This window comes from Radiomyces spectabilis, assembly GCF_025331425.1.
Source record: "Radiomyces spectabilis strain NRRL 2753 chromosome Unknown BYT42scaffold_1, whole genome shotgun sequence".
Lineage (NCBI taxonomy): Eukaryota > Fungi > Mucoromycota > Mucoromycetes > Mucorales > Radiomycetaceae > Radiomyces > Radiomyces spectabilis.
In genome coordinates, this window is record NW_026251926.1 from 2766005 (window position 1) to 2792276 (window position 26272).

General features: G+C 42.5%; 7 protein-coding genes across 7 annotated transcripts; 5 read left to right on the top strand and 2 right to left on the bottom strand.

Annotated features, from left to right (window-relative positions):
* Positions 1 to 294: 294 nt before the first annotated feature.
* BYT42DRAFT_609993 (uncharacterized protein) lies at positions 295 to 1368 on the top strand (the record flags this gene model as incomplete). The annotated part of the gene is made up of 4 exons (XM_051571342.1): positions 295 to 319; positions 405 to 437; positions 557 to 698; positions 774 to 1368. 4 exons carry the CDS (start codon positions 295 to 297, stop codon positions 1366 to 1368), a joined length of 795 nt encoding a protein of 264 aa, XP_051428796.1.
* A 2868-nt stretch (positions 1369 to 4236) lies between these two features.
* Positions 4237 to 4820, bottom strand: BYT42DRAFT_553914 (uncharacterized protein; the record flags this gene model as incomplete). The annotated part of the gene is made up of 2 exons (XM_051566540.1): positions 4622 to 4820; positions 4237 to 4528 (listed from the first exon to the last, which is right to left on the bottom strand). A coding segment is annotated over exon 2 (199 nt), but the record flags the coding sequence as incomplete, so codon positions are not given.
* A 4990-nt stretch (positions 4821 to 9810) lies between these two features.
* Positions 9811 to 10095, top strand: BYT42DRAFT_487860 (uncharacterized protein; the record flags this gene model as incomplete). The annotated part of the gene is made up of 1 exon (XM_051563835.1): positions 9811 to 10095. The coding sequence occupies one exon, from the start codon at positions 9811 to 9813 to the stop codon at positions 10093 to 10095; it is 285 nt and encodes a 94-aa protein (XP_051428798.1).
* A 2217-nt stretch (positions 10096 to 12312) lies between these two features.
* BYT42DRAFT_37638 (uncharacterized protein) lies at positions 12313 to 13275 on the top strand. The gene is made up of 2 exons (XM_051563287.1): positions 12313 to 12943; positions 13013 to 13275. The coding sequence occupies exons 1-2, from the start codon at positions 12793 to 12795 to the stop codon at positions 13162 to 13164; spliced, it is 303 nt and encodes a 100-aa protein (XP_051428799.1). The 5' UTR covers positions 12313 to 12792; the 3' UTR covers positions 13165 to 13275.
* Positions 13276 to 17959: 4684 nt separating this feature from the next.
* On the top strand, positions 17960 to 18543 carry BYT42DRAFT_553945 (uncharacterized protein). Its single transcript, XM_051566541.1, has 2 exons — positions 17960 to 18158; positions 18252 to 18543. The coding sequence occupies exon 2, from the start codon at positions 18334 to 18336 to the stop codon at positions 18535 to 18537; it is 204 nt and encodes a 67-aa protein (XP_051428800.1). The 5' UTR covers positions 17960 to 18158; positions 18252 to 18333; the 3' UTR covers positions 18538 to 18543.
* A 234-nt stretch (positions 18544 to 18777) lies between these two features.
* On the top strand, positions 18778 to 19835 carry BYT42DRAFT_37841 (uncharacterized protein). Its single transcript, XM_051563300.1, has one exon. It carries the CDS (start codon positions 19181 to 19183, stop codon positions 19721 to 19723), a length of 543 nt encoding a protein of 180 aa, XP_051428801.1. The 5' UTR covers positions 18778 to 19180; the 3' UTR covers positions 19724 to 19835.
* A 1577-nt stretch (positions 19836 to 21412) lies between these two features.
* On the bottom strand, positions 21413 to 22487 carry BYT42DRAFT_488958 (uncharacterized protein; the record flags this gene model as incomplete). Its single annotated transcript, XM_051563903.1, has 2 exons — positions 21413 to 22281; positions 22343 to 22487. 2 exons carry the CDS (start codon positions 22485 to 22487, stop codon positions 21413 to 21415), a joined length of 1014 nt encoding a protein of 337 aa, XP_051428802.1.
* Between the last annotated feature and the right edge of the window lie 3785 nt (positions 22488 to 26272).

A 26272-nucleotide genomic window follows, 5' to 3' on the forward strand; every position in this document is an offset into this window, starting at 1 on the left:
TCCGGAACCAGTAAGCGAAACTGCAAGTATGCGCTTATGATGGATGTAACCAGAACATCTTCCAGAGGAGACACTGTAATAACCTTACTTTTGAGACAAAAAGTACGCGTGTGACCGAATCGTCTCACATTTGTTAATCTTGGATTTTGCCTTTTGATGTGGCTTTCGTTTGTTCGATTGCCTTAGTATAAATACATCTTTTGACCTCGTCTTCACATCGCAGTTTTTTTTTCCTGTCTCTTTCTCAATCTTCCTCCCTCTTCTGATCACAAAAACGAAAGAAATACTCGCACGATGAGCACAACGTTTATCCAGACCAGTAATACATTATCGTCGGCGCCTTTGAGAACGCCTTCAACGTGGCACAGATTAGGAGCATCTGGTTAGGCAACGAACATTGACAGAACCTGCATACAAAGGCAAAGCCTTCGTGTCTGGTAAGTTCTACGTATTTTTGCCAATAATATAAAAGATGGCTCACATCAATATGCCAGCGTTTATACTTTGGTATTATCACTGAGAGTCAAGGCCCACTGAGTGGATGGACTTCTCGAAGTCCGAAAAATCTTGCACACGGCCACTTCTACACGACATGACGATCCTCTGCCTCCTGTGCTTGTGGAAGTACAGCACATGGCGAATATGTCTTTCTACCGTCGATTGATGGTCATGGCTTATCGGTCATTAAGCGGCACTCGGTGCCACCAGTTGTGCTAGTTATTGTCATCCAAAATACCACTACAACCTTGACCGATCGTGCTGCTATCTCGCAGAAACATACCATTCCTTTTGGAGATATCTTGCGACAACAATTGGGCAAAGTCCTGCTATATACTGAACGCATCTTCAATTGCTGATCATTTACAACACACTCCTTTGAATCCTCTGGTCGCTCTTGGCCATTTCTTGATCCAACGGAAACGATCGCTGCGAGATGTCGCTCGAAATGACGATATCACCGTCAAAAAGATTTATAATATTGCGAAAGGGATGTTCGGTGATAATTTGCAACACGATTCAGACACGGATGTCCTACAAGAAATTTATGATCAGTGCAACGAGGCGAGAACCGCTTTGTGCGAGGACGTCACCGATGTCACTTCAAGGAAACGTACAATTGATTGCTTGGACAAAATTATCAATATGATCAACGACCAGCAGGAGGCACCAACAACTCCAACTGCAAACAAACCAAACAATTCTGACGCCAAAGGCTGGGAATTCGCAGAAAACTATCGAAAAGATCACGGCGCTTTCAACTGGGAGAGCATCTTTCAACTGGGAAAAACAAAAGGGTTATTTAAAAGCTATGCAAAATGGACAGGCGCCAAGTCGGCGTATTATCGACAAAAAAGACAGAAGCAATAGCTTTTCTTCTTCATGTATATATTTGTATTAACTATGTCAATATCATTGTATTTCCTTGTCACTTTTTATGCTGTATGCCAAACTATGGTAATACTGACCAATGATGGTTTCACGCAAACAGTGGATCTGCAGGGTCGAAAACAGCGTCCACTCAAGGTTGGTATCAGCGCGGAAAATAAGATTATGGTACTCGTCGGTAGCTATGTTACACAAAAGACGATGTGTTGACTTAATACTAGCTGTTTACCTGTGCAATACAAAAGCAAGGCTTTGATTCTTCTTTCATACTTCGTTGTCCCGTGTTCCTAGGACAAATTCCGCCGGCTCCACTTTTCCGTTCCGATGTGGTTGGTTAACCCAAAATCGAGGAGTGAAGTTTCGAAATATCGGCACAGCACAAACGCAAATGTAGAGGGGAATACTGGCGTAATTATTAGCGAACAAGTGTCAAATAATTCTGTCGTTTGTCGTTGTATTTATCATGATGATAAAAAGTCTCGCAGAGAATAGTATATATATATATCATACTTGAAAGAAAACTAACTACGTATATAGACATGAGGTGAGCTTTTATAGCTCGTTTATTACGAAGGTTTACGCTTTACGCAATCATCCAACTTTGAAGCAGAATAGCCAGAAAAGCTGTTCAAATCCAGTTTTGATTTTGGACCCTCTGGCTGCTATTTTTTTTTTTTTTTTTTTTTTTGGAAGAAGGTATTGTTGTTGGGGATCTAATTGATATTTGAACAACACTGAAAGGGGAAATGGCGATCTTGTCTTGGCACTGTTACTGTTCAGTACCTTTAGTTAACCATGTAGAGTTTCGTTTAGATTAGTGCGAAATGCTGATTCGTCAATGAAATCACAGTTGCTGCAAGGATTTCATGTCATTCTTCAACCATGCATCACCCGGTTGAACCTTTCCTCAATCTTAGCAGGTAAATCTCGAGCGATTGATTAGAGATGTACTTTCTTAAAGGTTACTTTGCACTTCCGGTCGTAAAGTTATATATTAGGGCAGTTATCGGACACTTCTAGCCCTGCTCGTTTTCGCTCTCGGTTTTCCTCAACACCCGCTGACACCCTTCTCAGGTTTCTAAGGTGGTTTCATGTACACGTATTCGCTAAAGTTAGTAATAGAATCAAGCGGGTCGGTTTCAAAATTAACGTCCAGTTCGACAACGGCGACTACATCATCTTCATCATCGACCATGTTGCTAGGACCATGTTATCGATAAACGTAGTTGACATCATATTCAAAATAAAGCGACAAGATTATATGACACTTGTGCGTTAATAAGTACGCCAGTATTCGCTGTGACATGCGTCCGGTGCTATGCCGATATCACGCCTCTTACTCTACTTGTGTAACTTCACTTCCGATCCTGAAGATGTACCAGCAATTTCTCAATATCTGAAAAGAAAATCGCGGTTTGCGTTAACCAACAACATCGGGAATAAGGTCAAGTGGAGCGGACGGAGTTTGTCCTAGGAACACAGCACAACGAAGTATGAAAATCAAAGCCTTGCTTTTGTATTGCACAGTATACAGCTGGTATTAAGTCAACACATCGTCTTTTGTGTAACATAGGTATCGAGGAGGTATCATAATCTTATTTTTACGCAATGATACTAACTTGAGTGGACGCTGTTTGCCACCCTGCAGATCCACCGTTTGCGAAAAAGCATCAATGGTCAGTATTACTATAGTTTCGCATACAGCATAAAAGTAACAATGAAGTACAATGATATGGATGATAATTGTCGATAACAAGTTTAATATGCATATGACCAATAATAGACGTTGAAAAATTATTTGCCTTTTTTTTCACGATAATATGCTGACTTGGCGCTTGTTCCCAGTTCAAAAGCGGTTTCCCAGTTGAAAGCGCCGTGGTCTTTGCGATACTTTTCAACAAATTGCCAGCCCTTGGTTCCGGTATCATCGATTTGTTGGATAAAGAAAAAAAAAAATAGCCCAGAGCGACAAGAGGATTCAAAGGAGTGTGCTGTAAATGATCAGAAATGGAAGACGCGTTGAGTATGTTGCACGACTTTGCCCAACTGTCACAAGGTAGCTCCAAAAGATAGGGTTGCTTCTCCGATATGACAGCAGGATTGGCCAACTGTGTAGTGGTGTTATGAATGATGATAACGAGTACAACTGGGGATATCGAGTGATGCTTCAGTACAGATAAACCATAACCAATCAACCGACGATAAAATGCCATTCACTTCCACATAAACAGGGTGTCAGAGGAATTATCATGTCGTGCAAATGAGGCGGTGTAAAGGACATGTGCTTTCAAGGAGTTCATTCATTTTGTGGGCCTTGACACATATTGATCGACAGCATGTTTATCTAGGAACGAAAAGAGAACAGGAATATTAGATAGACCGATGGCAAAAAAAAAGGGGGCCTATGCCATTGATCTCATTGAGAAAGAAATTATTGACATGTTTATCATATTGTATCAGCTTGCTCATTACATTACGCCCGGGGTTGTACAGTACTTGTTAGGCAAAGTGAAGGAGAAGTCGCCGACAGAACTTCTTGAAAAAATCAAATCAAAATATAAGTGACGCCGAGGGGATCGATTGTTTAAGTTCAACGAAAATTTTTGATTAACAACTTTCTGGATGGTGATGTTATGCACTGATTACGGGAGGATCAGTGCAAGCTGGACAAGAGGGTGGTGTTAAGTGCTTTCGCAAGACAAGGACAAGACAATACAAGAAAAGGAATAAAACAGAAATAAGAACGAAATCGGAACAAGAATATAAACAGGAAAAGAACCAAGCCAAGGACAAGACAAGATGGAGAACAAGATAGTACGAGAGAATACACACACACGCACAATTCTTGACTGGGGTTTATTTCATAAAAGAGATCGGGGTATTTATACTAAAAGATGCGAAACAGAAGAGACAACGATAATAAAATAAATAAATGAAATGCAGAGCATAACATGAGGTAACGCATAGATCGATAGAGGAGAACACAAGAGCAAGTATAGGGGTAAGCGCATGGACCAGCATGGCAACAAGTGTGCTTGGACCAATAATGCACATGGCCATGCATTATCGCCAAGACAACGTGTGCGCGGGAATGGTCATGACAGGTGATGTCAGTTGCAAAGCAAAATCAGCGAGGATTCGGCTGTTAATGAATATGGTTGTTAAGACCATATTTGGCGCTGAAGCCAAGAACGATATACACTTTGGCCCACGGGATGGTCTTATCAGACAATACCTGGCGTTTATATGTCCTCAACTTGCAAGAAAGCCAACTCATCACTTGTTCTGATCGTCGTTCAGCATACAAAGCTGATAACGACTTTGTATGGTGCCAACGGTATTAGGGAGGAAATCAGACAATGAGCGATCACTCTGAGCTGGTATCAGCAAAGTGACAAGTGAGGTGCCGCGTTCAGCAAAATGAGCCAATGAAGGCTGGATATCATAGAAAAGCCAACCAATGAAGTTCCGAGTTGCATTTCGAGTTGCATCCAGTGTAGACGTTACACATTTAGCAAAATAAGCCAATGAGAGCTGGGTATCGAGGAAAAACTAACCAATGAAGTTCCGAGTTGCATTTCGAGTGCAGCCAGTGTAGACGCTACACATTTAGCAAAATAAGCCAATGAGGGCTAGGTATCGAGGAAAAACTAACCAATGAAGTTCCGAGTTGCATTTCGAGTTGCATCCAGTGTAGACGTTACACATTTAGCAAAATAAGCCAATGAGGGCTGGGTATCGAGGAAAAACCATCCAATGAAGTTCCGAGTTGCATTTCGAGTTGCATCCAGTGTAGACGTTACACATTTAGCAAAATAAGCCAATGAGGGCTGGGTATCGAGGAAAAACTAACCAATGAAGTTCCGAGTTGCATTTCGAGTGCCGCCAGTGTAGACGTTACACATTTAGCAAAATAAGCCAATGAGGGCTGGGTATCGAGAAAAAACCATCCAATGAATTTCCGAGTTGCATTTCGAGTGCCGCCAGTGTAGACGTTACACGTTTAGCAAAATAAGCCAATGAGGGCTGGGTAACGAGAAAAAACCATCCAATGAAGTTCCGAGTTGCATTTCGAGTGCCGCCAGTGTAGACGTTACACATTTAGCAAAATAAGCCAATGAGAGCTGGGTATCGAGGAAAAACTAACCAATGAAGTTCCGAGTTGCATTTCGAGTGCCGCCAGTGTAGACGATACACATTTAGCAAAATAAGCCAATGAGGGCTGGGTATCGAGAAAAAACTAACCAATGAAGTTCCGAGTTGCATTTCGAGTGCCGCCAGTGTAGACGATACACATTTAGCAAAATGAGCCAATGAGGGCTAGGTATCGAGGAAAAACTAACCAATGAAGTTCCGAGTTGCATTTCGAGTGCCGCCAGTGTAGACGTTACACATTTAGCAAAATAAGCCAATGAGGGCTGGGTATCGAGGAAAAACCATCCAATGAAGTTCCGAGTTGCATTTCGAGTGCCGCCAGTGTAGACGTTACACATTTAGCAAAATAAGCCAATGAGGGCTGGGTATCGAGAAAAAACTAACCAATGAAGTTCCGAGTTGCATTTCGAGTGCCGCCAGTGTAGACGATACACATTTAGCAAAATGAGCCAATGAGGGCTAGGTATCGAGGAAAAACTAACCAATGAAGTTCCGAGTTGCATTTCGAGTGCCGCCAGTGTAGACGTTACACATTTAGCAAAATAAGCCAATGAGGGCTGGGTATCGAGGAAAAACCATCCAATGAAGTTCCGAGTTGCATTTCGAGTTGCATCCAGTGTAGACGTGGTAATAATAAAATAAGGTATTCCACATATACATATTCCTCTTTCATCGCATTATGTGCATATCCACGGATATGTCTCATCCTCAAGACAGTGCAAATGTATCGAGTTATACCACACTCAAATCCTAATCAGTGAAGATGGACCTTATGACCATCTTTATCCAGGGTTCGACCTTTGACATAAAACAATCATGCCATAAAATAATCATGCGATCCACATTCACAAATTCACCGTCTCCTTGTCAACCAAAAGCCACAAGGACAACCGTATTCTCTTGCCGCTCGTCCACAGTCCGTTCTACGGCAATATCTACAGGATAAATGGTTGATTATAATACGATCAATTCAAATAACGATTCATCATAAACTATACAAGCAGACATAGAATGAAGAATTGATTTCCCTTCTTTTGTTTCTCAATAATCCGAGTCTCAAAAGCTTTCAGTTTTCTCTGTCTTTACATTTATTTTTACTTACAAAAACCACAAGCACTACTCAACGTGTGCAACATTCTGTTGCCTTTTTCTTTCAGCGATAAAAGCCACTTGCTCATCAAACCTGTTCCAGGTGCGTAGCGCGGTGGCAACTGGGAGGACAAATCGCTTTTGCGTTTTAAGGCCGGACCCGAAGCCCAAACCCTTCATCAGATTTCGGATTGAGGAGTAGCGGCACGCAATCCCGAGGTCAGGGCAGTAACTTGCGCATCTTGAAAGCGGCCTTGAGTTCTCCTGTGAAGATTCCCTTCGAAGTGAGGCGGCACAAAGGGATGGCCGCCCGCCATCGCCATTAGCGCGATCGGGAGCCAGCTGTTTCGCAGACTTGAGGGCAACACTGACGGATGGGTGCAAGGCAGTGACGGGTTTCTTCAAGCTTTTACCGTCTAGAAGTTGCGGTTGGAGGCTGTTAAACATCTCTTGGGTCAAGCTTTGCTACATGATGAGGTGGCAACTACAGAGAAAGGAGGATTCAGTAAAGCTGGCTTTGAGGTTGCCTTTTTTATGGCTTCTGTTTTGCTTACCATTATCGGTATGTTGTCATCAACCATTCTCAGACGATGCTGACTTGCAATACACGCACACTTTTGCCATGGCGTTCGCCATTCCATCGTGCCAAGAAAAGGTTCTTGGGATGCCTTCAAGAAGTAGTTGGAATGAGAGTGAAATGAATTGACAAGAGATGCCAGAAAATTCGCGCTGCGGTAAAAAAAGAGGTCACTGCTCCCAAAAAAAAAAATTGATCATTTTATGCAGCAAACTTCGCAAATACAAAGAACGCCAAACATCCCATCCCTGCCCCCTTTTTTTTGTCACCACTATATGTCGTCGACCAATATGGACATTTCATCATACCTTTGTTGACATGCAAAAACACAAGTGATCGTGATGTTCCCATTGACCTTGATGATACCCCGTGATCCAAACAGTGAGAGTGCCGACGAAAGATGGCGGACTCTGGACCCACCGAACTGAAATCAAACCTGAACATAGGCCCCGATCCTCGAAGAGAAGATTTATCATCTCATTGAAGAGACGGATGCAGTCGAAAAAGAAGCAGCTCTTTTCCTTTCAGCTGTTGGCCTGCATGATATTTATCAAAACTTGATGCTTCTTATAATGGCAAGTGAATACCTTGAATATTTTCCAGTTTCTAAGATAAGCCTCGTTTCGTCCGACTTTTGCAAGCATTCGCTTGAACTTGTCCAGAGCTTTCTTGAACTTGTCGTTGATTACTGCGTCGTCGAGGTCTGGGTACTTTATTCGGTAGTCGGAGAGAATCCCAGAAGGGGCCATATTCGTCGGGTTTGTGATTTAGGAAGTAGTTCATGATGGTTCAAGTTTCATGAGGATTGCCTTATAAAAAGAACTCATGGGTGCGGTCTGGACCTCGAGTGATTTATCATAAATCTGGCTTCCAACAACTCAGGAGGCACGCCCCTTGTGTCACTCTTTTTCCGAAACCATTTGGAAAATTTCGAATGTCTTTGGCACTTCTTTCATTCATTTTATTCAGAACAACTTCATCGAAACCCAATATTTCAGCTTTCCAACACAGCCGCAAAAAGAAAGCATGTTTCTGACTTCGATAGAGGCCAAGTTATCGGTCTTTATCAGAGCCACAAGAGTTATGGTTACATTTCATGAAAACCTGTGTTCCCACTTTCCACCATACATCGTTCAAAAGTATACCAATACCAAACACGGTGTCGAACCCCCCAGACAAACAACAGGAAGACCAAAAGTGTTCACTGAGTATACAAAAAGTGCGATGGTGCGCGCATGCCGCTTTACACCCTTTGCACCCAGTTTCGGTCCGGCTTCAACGTTTTGTTGCTGCGAGGAAAAAGATGTCAAGGCCCACGTTGGACCGAAGAATGAAAGAACTCGGTTGTCTTGTTACTCTAAGCCAGCTCTCACTGTCAAGCAAAAGACAAACCGCCTGAAATGGTGCCAAGAAAAGGTCGGCTGTACCTGGAGCAGTGGAGATCCGTGACTTGGTCGGACGAATCACAATTCACGCCAATTGACGACGTTAGAAGTAAATAAATATTTGACCATGTCGCCTACTCGAGCAGCGCTCTCTGACGTTATTTTTCTTACATCATAGGTTGCTTGCACCCTTCTGGAAGCATATGCAGAATCCATGGCGCATACAGAATTCTCCAAATCGCTCCATTACAGGTACATCCAACATACGGATAATTTATCATCATAGATCTTGTAATATATGAGAAAAGATATTGAACAGTCTCAAAGGTTTCTTATTGTCTCTTTTATTCTACAAATTTATTTCAATTGATCTAATCTGCTTATTTATACTTTAGCCTTGTATCGGAACTGATAACTATCTGTGAGCAGTCCACCCTTACAAGGTATATTTACAAGGATCCATGTGCTGCGATGTGACAGCGTTACTCTTATGTCCTGATCCATCGGTGTTGAGAAGTTATGGACGGAGAAGCTCAATCGGCAATAGGAGTTATGGATGAAGAAACTGAATCGGTGTTCTAATGGAGAAGCTCACTCAGAATGGGAACACGTCAATATCCCGATCCATCCTGTTTTGGAACACATGTTTAGGATTGATCATACGACAAGTCGTGGATATACCACAGATCTGACATGTAGATTGGAAAAATACAGCATAATCCAAGGCGGTCATCATTCCAGAAACAGGAATACATTCCCGACAAGGTGTATAGGCTCATTGAATACGAAGCCGTGGTACTGGAAAATGGACTGTTCGCTTTGGAAGCCTTATGTTTCGGCAGTTCTATGTCACAATATTCATGTAATCTATGGGCATAACCACGGGATTAAATATATGCATGCATTGACTTTTTCCAAGTAGGGAACGTTTTGACTGCCCAACCACGGTATTTTTCCACCGGTGGTCTTCCGAAAGGATACGATAAAGATACTTTCAACGTAATCTCACAAATGCTCTATGTCTTGTAAGCTTTTTTGGGAGGCAGAGAGAGAGGTTTATCTGACTACATTGTTCTCAACTGTCGCATTGCTAAATAGTTAGGAGAACATTCATAACAGATCACCACCTTGCGATCTGGGCGAATCAGAAGCCACTTACTGCCGTTATACGTTTCGACCATTGATTAGTCTGGCTGTGGGTGCTCTCGAGGGCCTTACATGTGGCTTTCGTGTTGGAGAGACCCTTTTGAGAGCAATGACGGATGGAAGTATGATGCCGATGGCACCGTATTTATCCCCAAGAGCGGACTTGAACCTCTGTTACTCGAAGCATCTGGAGCCTATGGCACGCGAGATAAGAGTAGACATGTTTTCGACCATTTAAAAGGTGCATTCGGCTGTTATAGCATGCTTGCCAAAATCTTGTCTACTTATCAACACGCGGACACATCGCTAATGAACGACGTTCGAACAATTTTTATCCATACAAGCGCTAAGGGTTAGCATATAGTCTTTACTTTTCTTTCTACATATGCTTAGAAAAAGGAATCAAACATTGTTAGAGATGATTACATCCGCGTATGGGTCATGCGACCAGTGATGCAGGGAGAGTTCATTTCCTTCGAAAGACACGGGAAAGTGAAAATCAATTTGGACTCTGAAGACAGAAGAAGCATAATCGAGGTCATGAAGTTTTTTATGGATTTGAAGGCAATCAATAATGAGGTTGCATGTTTATCAAGAAACATCTCCATAACCACCCTTTCAGGTTTTACTTGCGCGTAGTGTACAAGCTTTATTAAAGCTTAGACAGTCAGATGAAGAGGCTATTTATAGCGTAGAAAACGTCGATGTCCCATCGGATAGCATGTTGAAGCCAAAGTTGTACAAGCTAAAAAAGAATTCCACTCGAAGCATATCTGTGATTTGGACCCATTCTCGTCCTTATTCTGATCGCATGTATAAATAGTTTTCTTCATTCACATACTTATTGCTTTATATTCCCGCCTGCAGTATTTGCTTTTTTTTTCTTTTTCTTTTTCTTTTTCTTTTTAGTTTTAGATTTATATATGATCAACTCTTGTTTGCGGACCGATGTCACATACAGCTGCCCATGATGAAATGCTGGTGGACGAAACAAGACTACAGTAACATGTTTTGAAATGCAGAAACCAAGTTGTGATGAGCAGATCATTGCTGGAGCACTCTGTGGGATGATTGAGCCTTGCTAGGCGGTTTCTGCAGTCTTGCATATCATGAGTATATTAATTGATCGGGAGCCCTGGATGGACCGAAAGCATTGGCTTTGATGGAGGTACGAATGAGACCATAGTGAGTAGCCGCTGTGGTTGTAGCCGGGAGTACCACCTTGCCAAAGGGTGAGATATTGAGCTTTTTCAAGCACTCGGGAAAAAACGATGATAGTCTCGATAATTCCACGGGAATGAGTTTTGGTTATGATAGAATAGCATCCCTCATCTTCGACGCGCATGTAAAGGATCTGCGCTCGTGGGCCGATTTCACCCGACTTCCAATACTTTTTGACAAATACCCGCCGAGCGCCCTTCCTCTTTGTTTTGCTTGGTGTTAAAAAGCGCATCGAATGACTCTTTTTCAACACACGTAACGTACAAATGACCTTTCTATTTTCCATTCGAACCCGCCATAGCGATTGTAATCGCAAATTTCTCAAAGTGGTATTTGTAAAGGCGGATATTGATGTATCAGAGTGAGTGAATAAATCAAAACAGTTCTTGCAACCCCGGTATTTGGAATGATTCCATTTTTGACGTTCTTATGTGTCTGCGAATTTTGCTGCATAAAGAGACCAGTCTTTTCTTTTTGGAAGTCAGTGACCTCTATTTCACCGCAGCGCGAATTTTCTGCCACCTCATGTCAATCCTTCTCATTCTCAACCTAACTACAGTACTCGGTGAACGCGTCTCAAGAACCTTTTTCTGTCATGGTGGAATGGCGAACGCCATGGCAATAGTGTGCGCGTATTGCAAGTTAGCGTCTTCTGGGAATGATTGGTGACAACATACTGATATGGTAAGCAAAACAGAAGCCATTAAAAGGAAGCCTCAAACCAGCTTTATTGAATCCTCCTTTCTCTGTAGTTGCCACCTCATCATGCATCAAATGTGACCCAAGAGATGCTTAACAGCCTCAAACTGCAACTTCTAGACGGTGGCCCCTGATCGCCAACGGTGATGGCGGGCGGCCATCCCTTTGTGCCACCTCACTTCGAAGAGAAATCTTCACACGGGAACTCAAGACCGCTGTCCAGGTGCGCAAGTACTGCCTTGACCTCGGGCTTGCGTGCTGCTACTCATCAAGCCGAATTCTGATGAAGCGTTTGGGCTTAGGGTCCCGCGTTAAACGAAGCGATTTGTCCTTCCAGTTGCCAGCGCGTTATGCACATGGAACGGACCTCATGAGCAAGTGAGTGTCGGCAGATCTGAGCGGACAATTTCCGATGTTCTATATGTACCCAAGTCGGAAGAAAACAATCTACCGCCTGTCCTAGGAGAAGTTCAGCATACAATCGACAACGACTTTATCTTGCGGTTAATGAACTATGCTATTTCTGTTATCGCCATTACGATAAAATTCTGCCCGTCGTCATTGTGTTCGCTATTTCATCCGTTAAATATCAAGTCAACAAGAGAACGAAACGGCCCAGAAGATTGAACTTCCTGCTCAAGTACCCAAGTGAACCATGGGCTCGGGCTTGTTATATTGTAAGCAGCAGCTCCTTACAGGCGAAGTTATCATCACCGGTCGTACCGTTTGTCGCTTTGTCCGCCTTCTTGACGGAACAACATCCGTCGTTTTTAGTCAGTCCTCACCATGCTGACCCTACCATGCAGTTATTGTATTCGATTGCACGACACTTTCTTACAGAAGAGGTAGCCGATAACGGCGATTATCGGGAAGATGCACTATTTCTTTGCGAAAGCAGCATTGGCCACCCTCGGTGAACACATCCCCAGCTTGGAAAGCTAGCACGGCATTCAAAAGCTGTATGGAGCAGCCCAATCTCCGGGCCTCAGCCCTGTCGAGAACTTGTGGCGAATGATGAAGACCCGTGTCAGTCTAAAGTTCGAAGGAGGGATGACGATGGAGCAATTTCGGCGCGTAATCCTGGAAGTTTGGGAAAGCTTGGAACCTCCAGACTGAAACAAGCTGATCGAGTCGATGCCAAAGAGGACGCAAGCGGTGATCGATGTCAAAGGGTGGGGGCCGATCTGTACATTGCTACCTTTAATACGAACCCGGCGTGACCTCATGAGCAATCTGATACTGGATGACAGACGTGTCAGCAATATCCTCACTAACGAAACTACTGGTATGTGCTCATATCTGATTTTTTTTTGTCATCGCTTTATCTAATATACCGGTTTCTTTTTGTTCCTAGATCAACATGCTGTTGACCAGTATGTGTCGAGGCCCACCGAATGGATGAACTTCTCGAAGTCCGATGTCCTTTACACCGCCCCTTCTAACGACATGACGATCCTCTGCCTCCTGTGCTTGTGGAAGTCCAGATGCCCTACGACAAATTCTTGACTAATGCAACAAGGCGAAAGCGGCTTTGTGCGAGGACGTCTCCAATGTTTTTTTAAACGTACGATCGATTGTTTGGATGAAATAATAAATATCATCAACGACCAGCAGGAGCCAATAGCAACTGAATTGCCAAAAAGTAATGATGATTCTCGGGCCAAGGACTGGCAGTTTATTGAAAAATATCACTATGACCACGGCTCTTTCAACCGGGAGATCATCTTTCAGCTGGGAAAGACAAAAGGCCTGTTGAAAAACTATGCAAAATGGTCAAGCGCCAAGTCGGCATATTATCGAAACGAAAAAAAAAGGCAATAGCTCATTTCATGTATCATTATTTACCATCTGTATAAGAAGTTTGTCACGAGTACCATTAGTATGACTGTATCTCCTTGTTAGTTGTATGCTGTATGCGAAACTATGGTAATATTGACTAATGATGCTTTCACGCAAACGGTGGGTCTGCAGGGTCGCAAACAGCGTCCACTCAAGGTTAGTGAAACCTCTCGATACCTGTTCTTACACCCTTGAATATTTGCTGTTGGTACCTGTGCAATACAGAGGTAAGGCATCGATTTTCCTTTCATCCGTGCTGTGTTCCCAACACAACCTCCGTTGGCTGCACCTCTTCTCGTTCCAGTGCAGTTGGCCAACCCGAATCGCTTTATTTCAGATTTTGTTTACAACAGTACCCTTTCCTTTTTCAATATTTCCAGTCGTCTTACCTTTCGATCCCAAGGTAAGTTGCCACATCAAGGACTTATTGGGGCCAGTTAGCTTTCTTCCAAGCTTTTTTGAGATTGCAGGCCTTAAGCTTAAATTTGACATTGCATTCGTTATTAGTTGGGCCAGCCCACGATACCAACCGCATATTCTTTGAAGATTTTTTTAGGCAGGCGCTTCAATTCATGCTTCAAACGTCAGCTTTGATGGAGTAATAAACAATGGCAGCATGGCCTTGGTCTGTATTTCCTGTAGAACAAAAGGCTGGGAAGACGAGAAAGATACCGGATCCCAAGAAGTAATGTTGGTATGTCATTTACTGCAACCAGGGAAAGATCCAGTCAGAATTTTTGGCCGCTCTATCTTTCCCAGGTATGCTACATCACCCGCTATGCATACTGAATAACCACATTGACCTTCAATTTAAAATTGCCAGAACACAGGCTGACGCTGAAAGTGAACATGCCTTTGGTGTTCATGCGCAATCTGGATACCAAAGTTAGACTTTTAATGATGCCCGCATGATTCTCAACTCCTTACATGAACATTCATGACGGCCACCATTAACTGTTGAAATTATGTGGGTCAGCAAGTTACTATACCCCGGATCATGCTTTATTATGAAAAGGCCTATCTCCATTTACGCTTTCACGCCGGTACATCCGGCGTTTGCTCTAACAATTAACAAATCACAAGGCCAGTCGTTGCGTAAAGTCGGGTTACACCTTCCGGTGCTATTGTTTAGCCATGGCCAGTTATACGTGGCAGTTTCGCGGGTAAATGATGGGCAAAACTTGAAGTAACACTGGCACCCGAACACGTTGAGATGCCAATAACGAAAAAACATTGTGTACCATGAGGCTTTTCCTCGATATTAAATCAATGTAATAAAGTCGCAGCTCACGAAAAAAAAAAAAGAAAACATCATCGTTGGTGGAGAACAAGCATGATCGCGAAAACATGGTTCCTGTAATGATAACGACGCTCGTCGGACTCGAATTAGGCAGTCGGGGATTCAGGGGTTTGACCCACCTTGGTGATGCGAACTCTGTTGAATGACCCGAAACGAAGCGTAGGGGTTCATTCAGTCTAAGTGAAACGAGACAAGAGGTAGCTAGTCTAGCGACAAATAAAGTTGTTGTTCCTATTGTAAGTTCGACCATCTGAAAGTAAAAGAGCTGCTTCTTCTTTGGACTGCATCCGTTTCTTCAATGAGGTGATAAGCCCCTTCCCTTCGAGGATCGGGGTCTATGTTCAGGTTCGATTTCAGTTCGGTGGTCCATAGTCCGCCTATTTTCGCTGCCACCTCGCTGTTTATCACCCGGATCAACGGGAACCATCATAATCACTAGTGTTTTTCTTGTCACCAAAGGTATGATGAAATGTCCATATTGATAACGACATATAGTGGTGGTAAAAAAAAAAAAAAAACGGGGGGGGGGGTTTGCGTTCTTTGTGTGTGCGAATTTTGCTGCATAAAGAGACCAGTCTTTTTTTTTTTTTTTTTGGGAGCAGTGACCTCTTTTTTTACCGCAGCGCGAATTTTCTGGCATCTCTTGTCAATTCATTTCACTCTCATTCCAACTACTTCTTGAAGGCATCCCAAGAACCTTTTCTTGGCACGATGGAATGGCGAACGCCATGGCAAAAGTGTGCGTGTATTGCAAGTCAGCATCGTCTGAGAATGGTTGATGACAACATACCGATAATGGTAAGCAAAACAGAAGCCATAAAAAAGGCAACCTCAAAGCCAGCTTTACTGAATCCTCCTTTCTCTGTAGTTGCCACCTCATCATGTAGCAAAGCTTGACCCAAGAGATGTTTAACAGCCTCCAACCGCAACTTCTAGACGGTAAAAGCTTGAAGAAACCCGTCACTGCCTTGCACCCATCCGTCAGTGTTGCCCTCAAGTCTGCGAAACAGCTGGCTCCCGATCGCGCTAATGGCGATGGCGGGCGGCCATCCCTTTGTGCCGCCTCACTTCGAAGGGAATCTTCACAGGAGAACTCAAGGCCGCTTTCAAGATGCGCAAGTTACTGCCCTGACCTCGGGATTGCGTGCCGCTACTCCTCAATCCGAAATCTGATGAAGGGTTTGGGCTTCGGGTCCGGCCTTAAAACGCAAAAGCGATTTGTCCTCCCAGTTGCCACCGCGCTACGCACCTGGAACAGGTTTGATGAGCAAGTGGCTTTTATCGCTGAAAGAAAAAGGCAACAGAATGTTGCACACGTTGAGTAGTGCTTGTGGTTTTTGTAAGTAAAAATAAATGTAAAGACAGAGAAAACTGAAAGCTTTTGAGACTCGGATTATTGAGAAACAAAAGAAGGGAAATCAATTCTTCATTCTATGTCTGCTTGTATAGTTTATGATGAATCGTTATTTGAATTGATCGTATTATAATCAACCATTTATCCTGTAGATATTGCCGTAGAACGGACTGTGGACGAGCGGCAAGAGAATACGGTTGTCCTTGTGGCTTTTGGTTGACAAGGAGACGGTGAATTTGTGAATGTGGATCGCATGATTATTTTATGGCATGATTGTTTTATGTCAAAGGTCGAACCCTGGATAAAGATGGTCATAAGGTCCATCTTCACTGATTAGGATTTGAGTGTGGTATAACTCGATACATTTGCACTGTCTTGAGGATGAGACATATCCGTGGATATGCACATAATGCGATGAAAGAGGAATATGTATATGTGGAATACCTTATTTTATTATTACCACGTCTACACTGGATGCAACTCGAAATGCAACTCGGAACTTCATTGGATGGTTTTTCCTCGATACCCAGCCCTCATTGGCTTATTTTGCTAAATGTGTAACGTCTACACTGGCGGCACTCGAAATGCAACTCGGAACTTCATTGGTTAGTTTTTCCTCGATACCTAGCCCTCATTGGCTCATTTTGCTAAATGTGTATCGTCTACACTGGCGGCACTCGAAATGCAACTCGGAACTTCATTGGTTAGTTTTTTCTCGATACCCAGCCCTCATTGGCTTATTTTGCTAAATGTGTAACGTCTACACTGGCGGCACTCGAAATGCAACTCGGAACTTCATTGGATGGTTTTTCCTCGATACCCAGCCCTCATTGGCTTATTTTGCTAAATGTGTAACGTCTACACTGGCGGCACTCGAAATGCAACTCGGAACTTCATTGGTTAGTTTTTCCTCGATACCTAGCCCTCATTGGCTCATTTTGCTAAATGTGTATCGTCTACACTGGCGGCACTCGAAATGCAACTCGGAACTTCATTGGTTAGTTTTTTCTCGATACCCAGCCCTCATTGGCTTATTTTGCTAAATGTGTATCGTCTACACTGGCGGCACTCGAAATGCAACTCGGAACTTCATTGGTTAGTTTTTCCTCGATACCCAGCTCTCATTGGCTTATTTTGCTAAATGTGTAACGTCTACACTGGCGGCACTCGAAATGCAACTCGGAACTTCATTGGATGGTTTTTTCTCGTTACCCAGCCCTCATTGGCTTATTTTGCTAAACGTGTAACGTCTACACTGGCGGCACTCGAAATGCAACTCGGAAATTCATTGGATGGTTTTTTCTCGATACCCAGCCCTCATTGGCTTATTTTGCTAAATGTGTAACGTCTACACTGGCGGCACTCGAAATGCAACTCGGAACTTCATTGGTTAGTTTTTCCTCGATACCCAGCCCTCATTGGCTTATTTTGCTAAATGTGTAACGTCTACACTGGATGCAACTCGAAATGCAACTCGGAACTTCATTGGATGGTTTTTCCTCGATACCCAGCCCTCATTGGCTTATTTTGCTAAATGTGTAACGTCTACACTGGATGCAACTCGAAATGCAACTCGGAACTTCATTGGTTAGTTTTTCCTCGATACCTAGCCCTCATTGGCTTATTTTGCTAAATGTGTAGCGTCTACACTGGCTGCACTCGAAATGCAACTCGGAACTTCATTGGTTAGTTTTTCCTCGATACCCAGCTCTCATTGGCTTATTTTGCTAAATGTGTAACGTCTACACTGGATGCAACTCGAAATGCAACTCGGAACTTCATTGGTTGGCTTTTCTATGATATCCAGCCTTCATTGGCTCATTTTGCTGAACGCGGCACCTCACTTGTCACTTTGCTGATACCAGCTCAGAGTGATCGCTCATTGTCTGATTTCCTCCCTAATACCGTTGGCACCATACAAAGTCGTTATCAGCTTTGTATGCTGAACGACGATCAGAACAAGTGATGAGTTGGCTTTCTTGCAAGTTGAGGACATATAAACGCCAGGTATTGTCTGATAAGACCATCCCGTGGGCCAAAGTGTATATCGTTCTTGGCTTCAGCGCCAAATATGGTCTTAACAACCATATTCATTAACAGCCGAATCCTCGCTGATTTTGCTTTGCAACTGACATCACCTGTCATGACCATTCCCGCGCACACGTTGTCTTGGCGATAATGCATGGCCATGTGCATTATTGGTCCAAGCACACTTGTTGCCATGCTGGTCCATGCGCTTACCCCTATACTTGCTCTTGTGTTCTCCTCTATCGATCTATGCGTTACCTCATGTTATGCTCTGCATTTCATTTATTTATTTTATTATCGTTGTCTCTTCTGTTTCGCATCTTTTAGTATAAATACCCCGATCTCTTTTATGAAATAAACCCCAGTCAAGAATTGTGCGTGTGTGTGTATTCTCTCGTACTATCTTGTTCTCCATCTTGTCTTGTCCTTGGCTTGGTTCTTTTCCTGTTTATATTCTTGTTCCGATTTCGTTCTTATTTCTGTTTTATTCCTTTTCTTGTATTGTCTTGTCCTTGTCTTGCGAAAGCACTTAACACCACCCTCTTGTCCAGCTTGCACTGATCCTCCCGTAATCAGTGCATAACATCACCATCCAGAAAGTTGTTAATCAAAAATTTTCGTTGAACTTAAACAATCGATCCCCTCGGCGTCACTTATATTTTGATTTGATTTTTTCAAGAAGTTCTGTCGGCGACTTCTCCTTCACTTTGCCTAACAAGTACTGTACAACCCCGGGCGTAATGTAATGAGCAAGCTGATACAATATGATAAACATGTCAATAATTTCTTTCTCAATGAGATCAATGGCATAGGCCCCCTTTTTTTTTGCCATCGGTCTATCTAATATTCCTGTTCTCTTTTCGTTCCTAGATAAACATGCTGTCGATCAATATGTGTCAAGGCCCACAAAATGAATGAACTCCTTGAAAGCACATGTCCTTTACACCGCCTCATTTGCACGACATGATAATTCCTCTGACACCCTGTTTATGTGGAAGTGAATGGCATTTTATCGTCGGTTGATTGGTTATGGTTTATCTGTACTGAAGCATCACTCGATATCCCCAGTTGTACTCGTTATCATCATTCATAACACCACTACACAGTTGGCCAATCCTGCTGTCATATCGGAGAAGCAACCCTATCTTTTGGAGCTACCTTGTGACAGTTGGGCAAAGTCGTGCAACATACTCAACGCGTCTTCCATTTCTGATCATTTACAGCACACTCCTTTGAATCCTCTTGTCGCTCTGGGCTATTTTTTTTTTTCTTTATCCAACAAATCGATGATACCGGAACCAAGGGCTGGCAATTTGTTGAAAAGTATCGCAAAGACCACGGCGCTTTCAACTGGGAAACCGCTTTTGAACTGGGAACAAGCGCCAAGTCAGCATATTATCGTGAAAAAAAAGGCAAATAATTTTTCAACGTCTATTATTGGTCATATGCATATTAAACTTGTTATCGACAATTATCATCCATATCATTGTACTTCATTGTTACTTTTATGCTGTATGCGAAACTATAGTAATACTGACCATTGATGCTTTTTCGCAAACGGTGGATCTGCAGGGTGGCAAACAGCGTCCACTCAAGTTAGTATCATTGCGTAAAAATAAGATTATGATACCTCCTCGATACCTATGTTACACAAAAGACGATGTGTTGACTTAATACCAGCTGTATACTGTGCAATACAAAAGCAAGGCTTTGATTTTCATACTTCGTTGTGCTGTGTTCCTAGGACAAACTCCGTCCGCTCCACTTGACCTTATTCCCGATGTTGTTGGTTAACGCAAACCGCGATTTTCTTTTCAGATATTGAGAAATTGCTGGTACATCTTCAGGATCGGAAGTGAAGTTACACAAGTAGAGTAAGAGGCGTGATATCGGCATAGCACCGGACGCATGTCACAGCGAATACTGGCGTACTTATTAACGCACAAGTGTCATATAATCTTGTCGCTTTATTTTGAATATGATGTCAACTACGTTTATCGATAACATGGTCCTAGCAACATGGTCGATGATGAAGATGATGTAGTCGCCGTTGTCGAACTGGACGTTAATTTTGAAACCGACCCGCTTGATTCTATTACTAACTTTAGCGAATACGTGTACATGAAACCACCTTAGAAACCTGAGAAGGGTGTCAGCGGGTGTTGAGGAAAACCGAGAGCGAAAACGAGCAGGGCTAGAAGTGTCCGATAACTGCCCTAATATATAACTTTACGACCGGAAGTGCAAAGTAACCTTTAAGAAAGTACATCTCTAATCAATCGCTCGAGATTTACCTGCTAAGATTGAGGAAAGGTTCAACCGGGTGATGCATGGTTGAAGAATGACATGAAATCCTTGCAGCAACTGTGATTTCATTGACGAATCAGCATTTCGCACTAATCTAAACGAAACTCTACATGGTTAACTAAAGGTACTGAACAGTAACAGTGCCAAGACAAGATCGCCATTTCCCCTTTCAGTGTTGTTCAAATATCAATTAGATCCCCAACAACAATACCTTCTTCCAAAAAAAAAAAAAAAAAAAAAAAAATAGCAGCCAGAGGGTCCAAAATCAAAACTGGATTTGAACAGCTTTTCTGGCTATTCTGCTTCAAAGTTGGATGATTGCGTAAAGCGTAAACCTTCGTAATAAACGAGCTATAAAAGCTCACCTCATGTCTATATACGTAGTTAGTTTTCTTTCAAGTATGATATATATATATACTATTCTCTGCGAGACTTTTTATCATCATGATAAATACAACGACAAACGACAGAATTATTTGACACTTGTTCGCTAATAATTACGCCAGTATTCCCCTCTACATTTGCGTTTGTGCTGTGCCGATATTTCGAAACTTCACTCCTCGATTTTGGGTTAACCAACCACATCGGAACGGAAAAGTGGAGCCGGCGGAATTTGTCCTAGGAACACGGGACAACGAAGTATGAAAGAAGAATCAAAGCCTTGCTTTTGTATTGCACAGGTAAACAGCTAGTATTAAGTCAACACATCGTCTTTTGTGTAACATAGCTACCGACGAGTACCATAATCTTATTTCCGCGCTGATACCAACCTTGAGTGGACGCTGTTTTCGACCCTGCAGATCCACCGTTTGCGTGAAACCATCATTGGTCAGTATTACCATAGTTTGGCATACAGCATAAAAAGTGACAAGGAAATACAATGATATTGACATAGTTAATACAAATATATACATGAAGAAGAAAAGCTATTGCTTCTGTTTTTTTTGTCGATAATACGCCGACTTGGCGCTCGTCCATTTTGCATAGCTTTTAAATAACCCTTTTGTTTTTCCCAGTTGAAAGATGCTCTCCCAGTTGCAGGAGCCGTGATCATTGAGACACTTTTCAACAAACTGCCAGTCCTTAGTCCTAGAATTATTTGTGTTGTTTGGCAATGCAGTTGCTGATGGCTCCTGCTGGTCGTTGATGATAATTAGAATTTGGTCTAAGCAATCGATCGTCCGCTTTCTTAAGGAAACATCGGAAACATCCTCGCACAGAGCCGTTCTTGCCCTGCTGCACTGATCATAAATTTGTCGTAGAACATCCGTCGTGTTTGATGCGGTTTGCAAATCATTACCGAATATTTCTTTCGCGATATTATAAAGTTGTTGAATGGTGATATCGTCGTTTCGATCAATATCCCGTAGCAATGGTTTTTGTCGGATTAAGAAATGGCCAAGCGCGACAAGAGGATTCAAAGGAGTGTGTTGTAAATGATCAGAAATGGAAGACGCGTTGAGTATGTTGCACGACTTTGCCCAACCGTCGCAAGGTAGCTCCAAAAGATAGGGTTGCTTCTCCGATATGGCAGCAAGATCGGCCAACTGTGTAGTGGTGTTATGAATGACGATAACGAGTACAACTGGTGGTGCCGAGTATCGCTCAATTATAGATAAACCGTAATAAATCAAGCGACGGTAGGATGCCATATTCGCTGTGTACAGGACTTTCACAAGAACAGGAGGCAGAAGCTTGTCCTGTCGTGCAGATGAGGCGATGTAAAGGACATTGGACTCCGAGAAGTTCCTCCAGTCGATCGGCCTTGACACGTATTGATCGACAGCATGTTGACCTAGCAACGAAAAGAAAACTAGATATTAGATAAAGCAATGGCAAAAGATGTGAGCTCATACCAATCATTTCATTGACAAGGATATTATTGACACGTTTCTCATCTAATATTAACTTGCTCATGAGATCACGCCCCGATCTGCACTTGTCAGGCAAAGTAAAGGAGAAGTCGTCGATAGAATCTCTTGAGGATTCTGAATCACTCATGATAAGTAACGCCTAGGGATCGATTAAGAAAATTCAGGAGAATTAGCACAGGAATTCAATCTATTGTACGGCACTAGACTTATATGATTATCAATAATCAAATATCATCTCCATTCTCTGATCTCAATAGCGTGCTGACGTCACTGAACTCAGCACAGTACACCAGAGGGCGTACCTTCAACTTGTAATATCGAGTCCGATGATTCGAAATGTTACGGCCCTTTGCCACGAAACAGAAAGATATCATGTCAGTCGAGTCATATTGAGCATACGATAGGGATGTTTTTGAAAGGACACAATATACTGCAATGTCAGCACTTCAAAAAGAAATAAAAAAGGCGAAGGGGAAGTCTATGCAAAAAGCATTTTGTGTGCTCAGCCACCAAATATTTCATCCTTCGCTCCATTTGTGCCCCCGCCTTTTTCCAAAGCGGATGTGCCGAGTTTGGGAAAAAGCAAGGTCGAATTTCTAACGGATCATAAATGGGCATATATGATTGGACCAAATGTTCAGCCTTTTCAATTGTCCAAACACTCAACTTTACAATGGTTTTTTTTTGGGACACAATTATAAGACAACGCTGTCAACAACGATCAAGTATGCTCAACGTAAGGGCAACGCTTACTATTATCATAGCTTTTTGAGGAAGAAATTTTTTTCGATAAATCCGAAAATAAGAAAAAGCGTCTATTCACCCACTTTTCTTCCTTGCCGATATGAAAAACGCTGGCGAAATAAAAATATCTTTATGGCAACGTCCTCTAAAACATATATGCAAAGCATTTCGGGCGGAATCGTGCAATTCATGAACTCCATTAGCTTCATGTTGCATTCAATGCATAATGGGTGGAGCTGGAGACTGCCATCACACTGCGACTTTTTTTGAGCATGTTTTTTATAGTGCCGCGCCTTTTTGCTATTCATAAAAAGTGTATTCTTTTCTCTACACTGTCCCGAAATCCGGGGCATCTTACTCCAATTCATTCCACTGCCATTGCCAATTCTGCATGGGATCATCATTAGGAATGATGCTCAAATGACGCGAATATTGTTGCTTCTTCCTATGACGGTTGTCACTTCACCTGAACGTATCTCGCTCATATTTCACTTCTTATTACACGTTCTAATTTCGCATCTCGTTTTCTCATCCACATGACACCTTGCGCTTCTCACATTACCAGCTGAATCAGATGTCGGGTCACTATCGGGTCATCGGTTCGGGTCAGAGACTGACCAGAACCGTCTACCAGTTCAAAAATAGTCGACTCGACCCAGTTTTTATCGGTTCAAGCTAGTTTGGATCACTGACGCGGCGACCTGTTAAGGAGCTCTATTCCCGCTTAACTGACATAACATCCCTGTACACTTGAAAGGGTCACCATATATGATAGAGTTTAGTAAAGAAGTGTATCTAATCAAAGTAACAGGCTGGAAATCTTTTAAGGCAATATTTTCAGGTGTCCGATCTTTGGAGGAAGAAAAGAAGTGCTTACTGTAGTACATTTCTATCATTATGGTATTGTGATATGCTACAGTAGTGCTTGTCTATCATCTATGATAAACTTTAATAACGAAGTATATTCTAGCAAAGAGGGTTCCTCATAGAATTGGATCGATCAGATCAGGTCAGACCTATCTTATTATACATATCATTACTGTATACTGTACCATCTCTACAGTATCTCTCATCTATATGATATCACTCCATCATATCACTTAGTCATCTATGATTAATCTACAGTGGAGGTAAAAATGATTCTCGAAATTGTGATTTTTTGACGTTTTTATGGCTGGGTGGATTTTCCACATAAAATCTGCAATTTTTTTTCCATTCCCATAATCAGCGAGCTCTTTTTTACTATGGTGTGAATTTTCAGTCATCTCATGTCAGTTCTTTTCATCTTCATTTCAATTATTTCATGGAGGCATCTCGAGAACCATTCTTACAGTATCTTTAGTGGAGATGCAAATGTTATTACAGAAATGCATACACAAAACATAGGAACATTTTTTTAAAAATGGATAAATAATAACATCTTGATATAGTAAGTAAAACAGAAGTCCTTAAAACGTATTCTTATACTAGCATTCTTGAATCCACCTTTCTCTAATCACCATTTTATAATTATGACCATAACATGCACCAAAAACTAACTGAAGATAAGCTTAACAGCATTAAAGTATATCTTTTTGAATGGCAAAAGCTTAAAGAAAACTGTAGCTGCTTTGCACTTGTCTATTAGTATTGTTTCAAAGTATATGAAACAACTACTCTCTGATTGTACTAATGGAGATGTTGGGTGGCTATCATTTTTTTCGAAGACTATGGCCGTCTCTAATCATAGAAAAGTCCTCACAAGAGAACTTAAAATTGCTGTTGAGGTATACAAGTACTGCCTTGGTCTCAGTATTGATTGCCACTACTCATTTATCTGTAATCTGATGAAAGATTAGGCTTTGAATCCACTTTAAGATAAAGAAGCCTTCCCTTACTGCCAGACACAAGAAAGCAAGACTGGAGTAGACAAAAGCCCATCAAAATTGAACTATTGACAACTGAAAGCAACTTGTTTAGTCAGATGAGACGAAGATCAATATCTGGGATTCTGATAGTATCAAGTAGGGTTCCTTAACGGGTCGGCGGGTCAGTGACCCGAACCGAACCGAACTGGTTTTTTTTACGGTTCGGGTTGACCTTTTCTGACCCGCCCACCAGTTCGGGTCAAGGCTTGACCCGACCCGTTGACATTACGGGTCAATGACTGAACCGACCCGTTGACATCACGGTTCAACCGCTGACCCGACCCGTTGACATCACGGGTCAACCGCTGACCCGACCCGGTAACCCGTTAGTGACCCGTAAATCTGATTTAGAATGGTGATGACATGGCACAGATTCCAAATGAGGACGCAATTAAAGAAGCAGAATCAGAATCAGAATTTATTACGAATGAAAAGAAAATCTATGGCAAAGACAAAAAAAGAAAAACAGAGGATAAAAAATAAAGAGAACGGAAGATATAAAAAGGAAGAAAAAAAGGAAATAAAAAGAGAACGTAAGAGAAAAAAAAAGAAAGAGAATGGAAGAGCGGAAAAAAAAAAGAAAAGAGAAGAAAAGTGAACGGAAGAGGAAAAAGGAGAACAAAGGCGAAAAAAAAAAACCGAAGGGAATGGGAGGAGGAGCTTAAAGCCACGAGTTCAGAAGGATACTCTGCTTCAACGGCTCAGGTTGCAACCGATTGCGCACAGCAGGAATGAAATGCTTCGCACGAGAAAAAAACCGCTCGCATGGCGTCGATGTTGCTGGAATGGCAAAATACTTGCGTGCCATCTTCGCCAATTGAGGGTACTGGACTTGCCCCACAGTTCGCCAAAACAAAAGCTCACAGCTGTCTTCATCGTCATTGCTGGGTCCGGCCTCAATCAGCAAAGGTGCCTCCACATATGCTTGCAACGAGTCAAGCACCCGGCGTCTTTTCGGTCGGTACACATCGCGCACGTCGTCACTTCTGTCTTCCTCAACATGATCAGGGCCCTTCCATTCCGCCCAAGCTGACTGAACTTTGCACTTCGCATCGGCAATGAACTCTGGCTCCCAGTTCTGTTCCGTCCAGTACGCGTACTTTAATCGCGGATCCAATGCTGTTGCCGTCGCATACACAGGGCTTTGGTCTGTTTTAGCATAAAATTGCTGCAGCTTTTCCTGTGCTCTTCTTGCTGCTTCGGAGAGTTCAGGCGGATTTCTTTCATCGCGGAAATCCTCGATCTGATCGAGCAATACATT

Bases quoted from the DNA above. Each gene is read 5' to 3' on its own strand.
- BYT42DRAFT_553945 (XM_051566541.1), top strand. From the start codon at position 18,334: ATGGCCATGTGCATTATTGGTCCAAGCACACTTGTTGCCATGCTGGTC.
- BYT42DRAFT_37841 (XM_051563300.1), top strand. From the start codon at position 19,181: ATGGCATTTTATCGTCGGTTGATTGGTTATGGTTTATCTGTACTGAAG.
- BYT42DRAFT_37638 (XM_051563287.1), top strand. From the start codon at position 12,793: ATGCCAAAGAGGACGCAAGCGGTGATCGATGTCAAAGGGTGGGGGCCG. The intron at 12,944-13,012 runs GTATGTGCTCAT...TTTTGTTCCTAG, and splicing joins CCTCACTAACGAAACTACTG to ATCAACATGCTGTTGACCAG.